At 40.5% G+C, this 13,525-nt stretch overlaps 1 protein-coding gene across 2 annotated transcripts in view; it reads left to right on the top strand.

The window, feature by feature from the left end:
- Positions 1 to 820: 820 nt before the first annotated feature.
- PALB2 (partner and localizer of BRCA2) overlaps positions 821 to 13,525 on the top strand; it is a 731,562-nt gene continuing 718,857 nt past the window's right edge. Inside the window, exons 1-2 of one of the 2 annotated variants that reach the window (XM_044089227.1) lie at positions 821 to 1,326; positions 1,409 to 1,468. In XM_044089227.1, coding sequence (XP_043945162.1) covers positions 1,201 to 1,326; positions 1,409 to 1,468 — 186 coding nt within the window. In that variant the 5' untranslated portion in view covers positions 821 to 1,200. The remainder of the gene's footprint in view (positions 1,327 to 1,408; positions 1,469 to 13,525) is intronic. The other variant, XM_044089226.1, reaches the window with a different exon arrangement.

Genomic DNA, 13,525 nt, shown 5'->3' with positions numbered 1-13,525 from the left:
ACCCAAATTACATGTTAACTCCTAAAGGAAAAATAAATAAGATTGTGATGAATCAGATCTGGCCAGATAATGTTAGTACCTTATTTTCAGTTACAATATGTGGTTTTCTTGATTCTACATTCTTGACTGCCGGTAATGAATTAATCCAGAATAATTCGTTGTGGTTCATATTGGTTAGCACATACGAAGCGTTTGTGCAACCCATGTAGGCCTAATTTTAAGGCGAGCATCAGAAAATCTTGGAGGAGCAAGCCTAAATATATGGGCAAAAATCTTAGTACTATCCGTGTAACATAGCAGCTGAGGGGTATGCTCCTTCATATTTAGCCTAGCAACTGAGGGTATGCTCCTTCAAATTTATCCTTGCATCTTCTATACTTACTAATATTCTTCATAAACGTTAACCAGTTTTAAGCACATGTGACTTATCTACTAGAGAATTGAATAACGTATGCAGAAATACTTTCACCACTAACCTAATGGCGTCTAGTATCTGTGAAGACCTCGAAAATTTAAAAACAAAAATCTGACACATTTCCCTGATTTTAACGGACAATACTACACATTGTTTTTAATTCTTCCAGGCCAAATAGTACTGAGCACTGTACTTGTACGATATTACGTGCCGGTTCAAAACTATTATACTTGCCAAAGAGCAAAGCAATTATTTGAATACATCAACAGCGGGCTACACAGTAAAAACATTAAGACACGTAACAAAAGGCATATAGTATTTTCTTGACTGGAAGGAAGACAAAAAAAAAAAAACACGCCTGACACATGTTAAATCTTACACGTCAAGCAGCACTGTCATTTGGAGCGATGGTTCGGGGATAGACTAGTTTACCCTTTGAAAGGGGTGGCGGGATATTGAAGTGCAGTATTCCCAGTCAGCTCAGAGAAGTGGGTGGGAAGTGCATCAAAAGAAGAGTTGAGAGGATTATTGGAAACCTAAACTCAATTATATTTTGCGTTAGATATAGAAAATGAAGTGTGCTGTATTATTAGGTGTTTTATGCACTTGTATGGACTATGCGATTAACTCTGAAAACGTTATATTTTTCTGCGGTGGTGCGTATGTACTTTAAATGACCCAAGTGGTGTGAGGGCAAATTAACTGAGCTGGAGTGGTTTCGATACGTGCTTGTAAAATGACAATAATGTTTTATTCGGGTACTGTGCATTTACTGGAGTATTTCGATGCTTTCCTTTACCATTTTTTATATAGGATACTTCCACTTTAAAGTTGCTCCGGTAGTCGTTGTAGAAACAAAAACAATGAACGCGCACATGAAGAAAACACTAAGCCCTGAAGAAAAAGAAAAGGTAAAAATCAGTAAAGACATGACACTTTACGCTATTAAAGGGTGTAGTGCATAATGACATGTTGTTTTATGTGTGTTTTTAGATAAAAGAAAGACTGACTTTACTAAAGCAAGAATACAACACCGCTGTTAAGAAGTTACAGGTAAGTACGAAAATATATTAATTTTTAGTTTTATTAGTAAAGCTAGTTAGCAAGTTTATTAGAGGCATGGGAAGACAAGTGACAAATAAAATGAAGATGATCATCCTGCATAAGATTTCAGTGAAGATAACTTGCTGTTCAGGAGGTACATGCACAAGCAGTCAGTAAGCACTTGGTGTATGTATTCCATCTGTCCATCCACAGCCCTTTTTCCCCATTTTTGTACACTGGGTCAGGGTTTCACTTCAACAGTGACAATCATCTAGAGCCAAGGTTTACACCGCTGGGTGGCTAGCCCTGTGGCGGTAGTTCTTCCACACCACACACACACACACACACACACATACATCTATGGCAAATGTAGAGTGTCCGGTCCACTTACTGCTTGTCTTTGGAATGTGGGAGGAAAACTGAGCACCCAAAGGAAACCTCCACAAACACAGGAAGAACATGTAAACTCTGCACAGAAGGTACCCCAACTGAGAATCGAACCGGGAAGCTTCTTGCTTTGATGTGACAACACTGCTGCACCACTGTGCCATCCACTTGGTGTGTATATTATTCATTTGTAATTTTGAATGCATGAGTTCACTCCATTGTACAAGGCACAGTTGCAAAACTCTTCTTAGCATAACAGTAGGTGTTTGAGTAGATCACTGCTGCAGTAGCTTTAGGTATATGGAATGCCCTGCCAAGGATCAGTCTTCCATTGATCCCTCATCAAAGTTCTTAGGGCTCTCCCCATGTGCTATACTACAGCCTGTGTCAGAACATAGGAAGTAAAAGGGTAACCACGGTGCCAAACTTCAGAGCTTTCTTGTGCTGAAAGAAGGAATCATGTATATCAGAAATCAGTACTAAATTTTGAAAAAACAAAAACAATATTCTGTCTCAAAAGCAATGTAGTTTCAGGGAGTTAGAGAGTGGAGGCGGCTACTGCAGCAGTGTTCTACTTGAACGTCTACTGTTATGGTAAGAGCACTTGCGCACCTGTTTAAGCTGTATGAGATGATTACCAAAGCTTATAGAGCATGGGAGGTTGGCAGTGGGATGGAATCCAGGAGCTCTTGAACAACCTCTGTAAAGCCAGTTCCAAAGCTGTCTTTGAAGTCCAGTTTGTAATGTTTGGTAAATGCGTGAACTGATGACCATGTAACTGCCTTTAGTATGCTTTGAGTCCTCCCCTTTCCAAAATGCCACAGTAAAACTCTAAACCTAAAACTCTGACCTTAGCCCTAAAATTGTAACTGTAACAATAATTCTAAAATAAGAAGATGCCTTTAATGTCTATTTTTCAAGTGAGCCACACTAGACTAGTGGTATGAGTAGAATACTTCAAACGGTGTAGTAATTATTGTGCTTGTGCAAAGCATTCCTTGATCACTGCAAGTAAGCATTGCCCTTACTAATTGAGAATATATGGGTTCTGTTCACTTCACTGTACAACTAATGCTTTTACAACTTCCTGGTATCACATTTTTGCTTGAATATTTCACCTGTTCAAATACATTATTCTTTCTGTCTGGCATCATCTTGCCATTATACAAAGATGAGTAACACTCCCCTTCTAGTATTGCTCTTCTTCCTTTTTTGTATTTATAACTCCAGCTCTCCTCCTTTACATGTTTTTGTGCACTTGCTCCTCTCCTTGCTATAGAGTTATGTTTTCATAGGTGACTGTTTGTATTCATGTGATATATAGATTGTGCTGTTCACCATTTCATTACTCCTTTTCTATAGGTTCATAGGTTGGTACTAGGCTATCAGCCCTAGGGCCTATACAAGCCTAGCCATAACAATTCCCTGGCTATTTCTTCCCACATTATTTACTTTCCTAGACCCCTGTCTAGCAGGGCGACTGACGTGATCCCTGGGGTGAATTTCCTTTCTCCCATCCAATCGTCAAGGTTCCTCTTGAAGAGGTCCAAAGAGGCACTCTGCTTGACATGTATGGGCAATCTATTCCAGAGTCTGGGGAGTCTCTGGGTCAGGAACCTATCCGTCCAGCATGTTTTGTTTATTGTGATGACAAGGTTTAGATCCCTGGAGCGTGTAGCTCTGAGAGATTGGGATTTCTTTAAGTGTAGCATGTCCAACAGCTCTGGGTTTGACATGGCCTTGTATGTTAAGCGGAGATCACCTCTGAGTAGACGATATGCGACCGAGTATAGCTGGAGTTTTTTAAGGCGGTCAGCGTAGGGCATCTGCTTTAGGCCTGTGATTCTTTTAGTGAGGTATTTCGGAGGCCTTTCCAGTTGTTGCAGATGTCTTGAGAGGTACATACCAAATGGGGCGTTGTATTCTATAATGGGTCTAATGAGGGATGAGTACAGTGGGACAGTGACCTCCTTTTTTCTGGATGAAAAGCCCTTTGTGATGAGGTGTGCCACATAGAAGGATTTCCTGACTGTTGTGGCGATGTGGTTATCAAAGGTGAGACCACTGTCCACCTGTGTCCCTAAGTCTCTTATCACACTTTCTGTGTTTAGTGTACTGCCACCTATATGGTAATTCATGGATACATGTTTTTTCCCAAAGGGGATAACAATACATTTCTTGGCATTGAGCTTGAGCCCATGGCTCTGGCACCAAGCATCTGTTTCTGTAAGGCCCTTTTGTAGAGTATCCACGTCATTTGGGGATTCAATAATGGCTCCCAGTTTGCAGTCATCTGCAAACTTTGTTAGCCAGCTATACCTTGCCAACCAGCCTTTGTGTAAATATGATTACAGTGTTAGGAGATCAGTGTTACAGCTAGTCTGTTGCTGCTGCCACCTCCCATACTCTTAACTATTATTCCATCCCTCACAATTTAGCGCAGTTTAAAACTGTTTGCTCTGCATTTTATCATGTTTGATCATGTTTATTTTTCCAAAACCCTCACTGAGGAATAGCGTTTGCTCATTCTTCGTGTCTATTCTTGATGTCTCTTTTTAGATGGGCCTTTCAGGGTCCACACTTTGTAAATAATCTCTGGATCCCTCTAATCTGACTGTATTGCTGTATGTTCCAGAATCTTCTTAGATGTGTATACAGAATTATTGTACTGTATCTGAGTACTGCATGTTGTTAGTTCCAAAGTAAACATAACACACTGATCCTTTTTTCCAGCCTTCTTTCAAAGTACCAGACCCACTAGGCAGAGTTTTTAATCTGATCACAAAAAAGGAGGAGGAGGAAATACATTTTTATTTTATTTATTTTACATTTGTTTACCGGGAAAGTCCGACTGGAACAAGGTCCATTTACACCGGTGGCCCGGGTAGAAAAGCTCCACATCAAACAATGTGTGCAGTGGTAATTATACAATCAAAAGTTATGTCATACAAGCAGTAATAAATTACAATGGCTTGTTCCAAGCAAGCTTAATTTACACACAGTAGGCCCTGGATGGCAGCATTTGGGAGGAAAAAACTCCACATTAAACAATATAGTCAAAAGAGACATCACATAAGACATAATAAATTTATAGTGGTTTGTTGAAAGCAAGCTTAATTTACACATAGTTGACCCTGTATGGCAGTATTTGAGGAGTTTTTAGTATTGTATTATCGAGACAGTAAGCAGAGAAGAGCGGAAATGTTGGAAGAACTGGAGGAGAGCAGGAAAGCATTCAAAATGCTTCAAAAACCCTTGTGATAATGAAAAAAATCCAACAAAAACAAGATGCAATTGTACTGAGGAATAAAGAAATAATAAAATCAAAAGTATCAATTAAAAACTAATAAACTTATTAGCACTTTTGTCTGTTTTAAAAGCTTCAAAATAGGCCTTGAGGCTTTTTCAGATAATTTACTGCTACAGTTTACTTATTTAAAACATTCTTAACTACTGGATATTGATAATCTGACCAAATTTCTCTTCTTTTTTTTTCAAATAACTTACAGTTAACAGCATTATTTAAACCCTTATTTCTACATGCATCCTGTTTTTCTTACCAAACATAATAATCCAAACATTCCACTTTACTTCCCTTTAAATGATCAAATACATGGTTTAAAAAAAAGCTTTTAAACCTCTCATTTTTTGCATGTTTATACAACTCATTAAAAACATTTTAATTCTTAACATAAATGTTTTCTTAAATTTTTAATTTTTGCGGACTAGATTTTCCGACATAGAGTGATTGACATACTGTGTAAACAGCAATATAAACTGCAGAAGTAGATTCAGATAGAAGTTATACAAATTCATATTATTCTACCTGTATTTTTACAATGCACATTCACTCCATTGTTAATAAACCTTCACATATCAAACTTTCTACAAGGGTACAACCAACTTTTTCTTATAGTACCTCCCCAGTCATTTTTCTAAAATACACTTTTTAAATCTCTCACTTAAGTTTACGTCTTTTCTATATTAATTTAACAACCCATTCCTACTTGACATACTTTTCACCACACCCACTTTCTGAAAAGTAGAATGCATTGTAGTATAATACAGTATGGAATTACTGGCCACATTTTAAAACTAAATTACCTTAACTTTGATTTACCCTTCATAACACAGGTATTGGTATTTTTTTCATCCTTCTGTTCACTATTGCTTTCTTTGTCTTATATTCTTTCACACTTGTCTGCTACCAGAGGACCAAACTATATAGAGTAATAGCTAGAATATATTATTGTATAAATTTGCTATATTGCTTTGACTGTCTTTTAAGTGAAAGAATAGTTAGCCAGCAGTGACTTGAGTCTAACAGAGTCTGTATGTATGTATGTTTGTCTGTCTGTCTGCTTGTTTTCTTCAGGCTGGGAGGTTAATAATTAGCACCAGTAACTAAAATGGTGTTGTACTTAAACTGAGTCAGTAAACATTGTATGCTATAAATTACATCTAATAAAATATGTAGTGTGTATAGTACGCATTTTAAACCAGCACTGCTTTACAGCTAGAGTTGAAAGCACAACTACATATGGATAAAATGTTCTTTGAAATTATGAGGTTGATAGTTGGTGTTGATAAATGTGCAAAAGCATTGTTTAAAACAGTAAAGCTACAACACCAAGAAAATGGCAACCTGGGACAGGAGTGCAATATAAAGTACTTGAGCAAAAGGGAGTGTATAAATATTTGGGATTACATGAAGGATCAGCAATAAAACATGAACAAATGTGAGTAAAATTCAACAAAGAGCACTTCAAAAGACTAAAACTGATATTGAAAACTGCATTGATATCTAGGATTGAGGTTCAAGTTGTAAATCAAATTGCTCTTCCTGTTAATTTACAGTTTTGGGGTAAACGGTTTGCCCAAAAATTATTGAATCATTAGGACATGAAAACAAGAAAAATGCTTCACTCTTATCAAATAGAATATAAACTCTTGGTATACCAAGGTTATATATTCCTCACTCTGAAGAAGGTATGGGCCTCCTTGAAATTGATTGCATCTGTTGATCTTCAACCGTAGGGCTTTACATAATATGTAAAGATAAATACACATACATAGAGATAGATATATGTCTACTGACCTCACGAGATCCAAAGGTCTGAACATAGTAGAAGTTTTAAAACATGGGAAGTCGTCTAAGATGACATCTTTGCTTAGTTTAGGAGAAACATTTCGGTGTTAAGTGGAAATCAAACCTGAAGTAGACAAAAAAATATATAAGGAGGAGAGTCAGTTGAGAAGGAAAAAATGAGGAAAATTCATAAATATAGTGGCAAGTAGAGAGATTTTCTAGGAACAACCTTAGGTTGACCAAAATGTGATGCCGGAATGGTTAAGGAGTGGTGAATTGAGACCAAAAGATGAAAGGCTAATAATGGCCGCCCAGGATAGTGGACTTGCGTACTCCTTGGTTGACAAATCCATTGGAAAGTTGTGGGCAAATGCAGGTTCCGGTTCTGTTAGAATGGAAACTGTAGCACATCTCATTGCTGAATGTGAGACACTAATGGCAGAGAGCCCATATACTGAAAGGCACAATAATGTGGCAAGACTGTTGCATTTGGGATTGTGCAAAAACACTACAATATAGAAGTAGCTGAGAAGCATTGGAAAACATAGAGCACAAAACATTGTAGCAAGTGTATATCGCATGATATCATCCATTACCAGCAGTTCAAAAAACTGTATGCAAGGAAATCAGATATAGTGTCATGAAAAAAAAGACAAAAGTTGCATTGATCATTGAAATTGCTACACCCAGTGATTACATTGAATTGTATATAGAGAGAGAGAGATAACGTCCATAAAGTACTAGGATTTGCAAGCAGAAACAAGACCAATGTAGAAGAAAGAAACTTTGACAGTTATATTAGTAGGAGCAATGAGGCTAATTTAAAAAAAAAAAATTGAATTTACAGTCATACCTAAATATGCTACCAATACATCTAACATGGTATGAATTACAGGAGGAGGCAATTCTGGGCACATTGTAGGTGCTGAGAAAAGCACTCTTGGCTAATATGAAATACTTTAGCAATTCTAATTTCATGAAGTGTCATCATACCCTGACTTAGGAATGGGATCTGTCATAGGTTCATAGTTTCATACTAGGCTATCTGCCCTAGGGCATTTACAAGCCTAGCCCAGAGTTTTGTGGCTTTCGCCACCCCTTTAGTTTGACGGATACTATGCCCATTATTTTGCTGTGCCTCTGTCAAGCAGTGACACCGAGGTTATCCCTGGGGTATACCTGCAATCTCCCATCCATTGGTCAAGATTTCTCTTGAACAAGGCCAGCGAGGTGCTCTGCCTCACATGTACCGGGATTTTGTTCCACAGCGTAGGGAGTCTCTGGGTGATGAATCTGTCCCTCCAGCACATCCTATTAATAGTTGTGTTGAGGTTTAAGTCACTTGCCCTTGTAGTTCTGGTGGATTTAGATTTTTTGAGGTGAAGCATGTTCATGAATTCCGGGTTGGACATGGTCTTGTATGTCAAGCACAGGTCACCTCTGAGCAGACGGTAAGCGACTGAATAGAGCTGGAGTTCCTTCAGTCGGGCAGCATAAGACATATTTTTAAGACCCTTTATCCTTTTGGTGAGGAACTTTTGGGGCCTTTCCAATTGCTGCAGGTGTCGGGTCAGATACATTCCGAATGGGGCATTGTACTCAATCATTGGTCTGATGAGTGATGAGTACAGGGGAACGATGACCTCACTTGATCTAGATGTGAATCCTTCATGATCAGGTGGGCAATGTAGAAGGTCTTTCTAACTACTTTGGCAACGTGAGTGTCAAACGAAAGGCCACTGTCAACCTCGGTCCCCAGATCCCTGATAACCTCTTCTGTGCTTAGTGGATTGCCACCTATATGGTAACTAGGGGTAACCTTGTTTTTCCCGAAGGGTATGACTATGCACTTTTTTGCGTTTAACTTTAGGCCATGGTTCTGGCACCAGTTATCCGTTTCTATGAGACCCTTCTGAAGGATGTCTGTGTCAGTTGGGTTTTGAACTATGGTGCCCAGTTTGCAGTCCTCTGCAAACTTTGTCAGCTATAATCCTCCTGTGTTTGCTTGTACTTCTGAAAAGTAGATGCCGAACAAAAGGAGGGCCCAGGACTGAGCCCTGTGGGACGCCACTTGTGACAGGCTTGGAGTCTGACATGGCGCCAGCAACTCTTAACCAGTTTGCAACCCATGTAGTGACGTATGGGTCTACATTTAAGCTGGTGAGTTTTTCAATGATACCCGAGTGGGGCATTGTGTCGAAAGCCTTTGCCAGGTCGAGGTAGGCTGTGTGGACTGCCTTGCCCTCGTCAATGGCCTTGGTGACTGTTTTGAAGAAGTCAACCAAGTTTAAAAGGCATGATCTGCCCTTGATAACGCCAAACTGGGTTGGATCCAAAGTCTGCAAGTCCCCTATGTCTTTATTTATGAGTTCCATTATGATTCTCTCCATAGCTTTGCAGACCAGGCTTGTCAAGCTGATGGGACGGTAGTTTCCAGGGTCGGTGGAGGCACCTCCTTTATGAAGTGGGACCACTGTTGCCGTCCGCCACTCCTTGGGTATGTATCCTGAGGTGAGGCTAAGATTAAACAGCTGCCCTAGTTGCGGGTTTAATTCCTCATTGAGTTCATGGAGCACACAACCGGGGACACCATCTGGTCCCATGGATGCTGTGTTTTTTGCCTTGGAGATAGCAGTTCTCACCTGAGCATTTGAGATGTTTGGGGGACTACAATCCTCTGGTATAGATATCTCTCCTTTTGGGAATTTGCACTGAACCTGTCAGCCAGTATGTTGGGAATGTCTGTAGGTTCAATGATTTTTACGTCATTTTGAACTAATTCTGAGCATATCTGGGAGTTTCCTCCCAGGTTTCTAACATAGCTAAAAAAGGTCTTATGATTGTCTTTTGAGTCCTTAGCGATTTTTCTCTCAAAATTTGCCTTGGATGCTTTTATGAGAGATCTCAGTTTTTTACTTATAATGATCAGGGGTGTCTTCCCTTTTACGGATTTTGCTCTATCTTATAGTAGCTTCTTCCTTTTGTTGTAAAGCTTGTTTATGGCTGGGGTCCACCAGACTGGACGCTTGCCTTTGGTACAAAGAGTCTTTGTTTTGTTTGGTATTGCCTGGTCCATGCAGTCATGTAGGTGCTGGTAGAAGGCATTTGTAAGTGATTCAGCGGTCTGAGTAATGGTTTCCGCTGGCTCGGGGGCCTTGAAAGAGACCACACCAGTCTTTAGGAGTGTGAAGTCGGCTTTTGAGAAGTTCTTAACTGTGGTCTTTTTTTTATCTGGGGTGGGGGCGGGATGTGGACTTCCAGTGAGATTAGTTTATGATCTGATCTCACCAATGATGGGTATACTTCTGGTGTTGAACATTGTGACCCCATGTTTGTGATGATGAGATCTAGTATGTTTTCTCCTGTTGTGGGGATGGTGACTAGTTGTTCCATGGCATTTGAGTTTACGAACTCTAGGAACCTTTGGGCTAGAGTGTTGGGGCTTGAGTAGTGATCCCAGTCTATATTTGGATAGTTGAAATCACCCAGTATGATGGTGTTTGGAGATATATTTATCCCCTCTAGTGTTTTCAGGAAAGCTGTGTGAGGTTCCTGAGTTTGAGAGGGTGGCCTGTAACAGGCTACGAACTGCAGTGCAGTCTTGCCAATGGTTAATTGCATCTGGATGGTTTCCGATGCATCGTGCGTTGCCACCAACCTTGAGGTGAGGGTGTCCTTGATGAATATGGACACCCCCCCTCCTTTCTTGGTGTTGTCCGGATTTTGGGGCCGGAACGCATGATATGAGGTAAAACCTGATAGTGCCGGGGTGCTCTCAGGAGCCTTGAACCAGGTTTCAGTCACAGCACAGACATCGATGTTCTCCATACTGAGAAGGGCTTCGAGTGCGTGCATCTTGAGGTTGAGACTTCTGGCATTGAGCAGCATTACCCTTATTTTTTTTCCTTTTTTGTGTTCTAGGGTGGTAGGTTTAGAATTTGAGCCCTGCCTAAAAAAGGCACAATGGGGGTGGCAAGAGCCTTTGCCAAAATCCGGAAGCCTAGGGGTGACAGGTGCAAGCCGTCCCTTGCGAAGCAGCGTGGTTTGTCCAGCATGTCATCCCAGGCAGACGGACATTGGATCCCCTTTGAATGACACCATAGTTTAAGCCAATTATTGATGCTGATAGTCTTGTCTTCGTATTGTGGCATCATTCTTGGTGAAGGTAGGATACAGCTCAAGGTCAGGGTCATACCTGCCTAGGCTACATAATCAGAGAGCTCTTCTATGTCTCTTTTCATGTAGTCCAGGGAGGTGCGTCTCAGGTCGTTCACACCAGCATGGACAATGACTGAGTCATACTTGTACCTGCAGTTGAGTGACCTGAGTGCTTGCGTTATGTGGCGGATTCTAGCGCCCGATAGGCAGCTTACTGTGTCCTTCTCCTTACTCAGTCTGGTGAGCGGGACGTCAGTGTGTCTGACTATGGAGTCACCTATGACGAGTGTGTCTGGCATTGTGTTTGGCCTTAAGGGCTGTGACTGTTTGGCACACTGACTCTGTGGTGTATGTGTTGCATGTGCTCTGCCCTGTGGAGGCAGTTGTTTGGGTGTCTGCTCTGGTATTAGCAACCCAAATGACTTGGAGAAATTAAACCTAGAGAATCATGCTATCCATTTAAAATGTTTGTCCACTCACTACTACTGAGCAGTAGCAAAGTTCCAGCTAAATTCCTAGCATCATCCTCTCTACAAAGGTAATTGGAACCCTTTTCAGAACAATTCTGAACCATCTACATTGGGAGGATAACAACTTCCATCTGCAAGCCAGTAATGAATTTGATCAGATTCTGCGTTCCAAAGGAAACCAAAAATATTGGAACTAGTTCCAAAGGAAACCAAAAATATTGGAACTAGTTCCAAAGGAAACCAAAAATATTGGAACTATAACCGTTTCTTCACTCTTTTCTACTATTGTTAGAACAGCAGTTCTTAAAATTGGATGCTTGGATCTGAACTGACAGCGTTATATCAGGAGTTTCTGTCGCAAAGTAAATCTTGTATATTTTATTTGTGTTTATATCTTTTATGTTCGTTAAGAAGGGGTAAGGGTAATGGTTCCTTATGTTTTTTTTTCTTCATAATTGCTCATAGGCTTTGAACTTCTTGCCTAGTACTTGCAACACAGAATTGGGCCGAACTGTTCAGCTTTTCTTACCGTCATGTACACTGATCTTGTGTTATATTTTATTTGGTAGAAGTTGTACGACTTGCCCTATTTCTCATAACAGTGTTAATAGACATTCTTCAGACAGCTCTTTGGTAATACAGAATTGTCACTTTTCCCCACTCAGGCAAGTTTTTATAGTTGTCAGTATCAAAAGGTGTACTATAAAACTTTCACAGATAAGTACTATATTGGGCGATTTCAATTACCGTACCATTCACTGGGAAAACTACTAGAGTACAAATTCCCATGCCCAGCGCTTCCTGGAATTAATCAACTCAAATGCCCTGGATCAGCTGGTAAACTCCCCTACCAGAGGTGAAAACATTTTGGACCTGGTCATCGCCAACATGGGCGACAGGTGTGCCACACTGGAGGTCAACTTGTCACTGGTTAGATCAGACCATAAACTAATCACTCTGGATGTCCACACCCCACCACCACCCCAACTAAGGAAACCACAGTAAAAAACTTTTCTAAAGCAAACTTCATCTTACTTAAGACAGAGGTGGTAAGTTTCACAGCCCCCACATTAAAGGATAATGCTGCCCAAGATGCAGAAACCTTTACAAATGCACTCTGTGAACACCTACAAGGATGCATGGATCATGCCATCCCTAGCAAATCCAAGAATCGCTCCTCTAAGAGAAGGAAACCAGTTTGGTGGACCCCTGCAATAAACAGGCTATACAATAGAAGGAGGAAACTAGTTCAGAAAAAAGCAAATCCCAAGAAGGAAAGACATCTCTGATCAGTATCAATAAGAAACTAAGGTCCCCCATGAAATCATCCAAGGCTAACTTTGAAAGAAAAATAGCCAAGGATTCAAAAGATAACCGCAAAGCCTTCTTTAGCTATGTTAAGAATCTAAGTGGCAACTCGCAGATATGCACTGAACTAGTGCACAATAGCACAAAATATACTGAACCTACTGATATTGCCAACATCCTGGCAGATAGATTCGGTGCAAACTTCACCCCCCTCTCACTTCCAAAAGGGCCCACAACAATACCGGAAAAGTGTAGTGTCCCAAAAATCACAGACGCACAGGTGAAAACAGACCTTTCAAAATCCAAAAACGCAGCATCAATGGGACTAGATGATGTCCCAGACTGCGTCTTGCACGAACTACAGAACAAACTAACCCCCCACCTAAACACGCTATTCAACCTCAGCCTCTCCACAGGCTACGTGCCCATAGAATGGTGCACAGCAACGGTTATTCCTCTCCACAAAGGAGGGGCCACAACTGACCCTGGTAACTATTGCCCCATAAGCCTGACTAGCCTGGTCTGCAAGGCTATGGAGCTCATCATCATGGAACTTATTAACAAAGACATTGGAAACCTCCAAACACTTGACCTGACCCAGTTCGGCTTTAAGGGCAGATCATGCCTACTAAACCTGATTGACTTCTTCGACGC

Source organism: Protopterus annectens, chromosome 12.part0 (assembly GCF_019279795.1).
Source record: "Protopterus annectens isolate FY-2018-M chromosome 12.part0, PAN1.0, whole genome shotgun sequence".
Taxonomy (NCBI): Eukaryota; Metazoa; Chordata; order Ceratodontiformes; family Protopteridae; genus Protopterus; species Protopterus annectens.
This window is presented reverse-complemented; position numbering and strand designations above follow the sequence as displayed.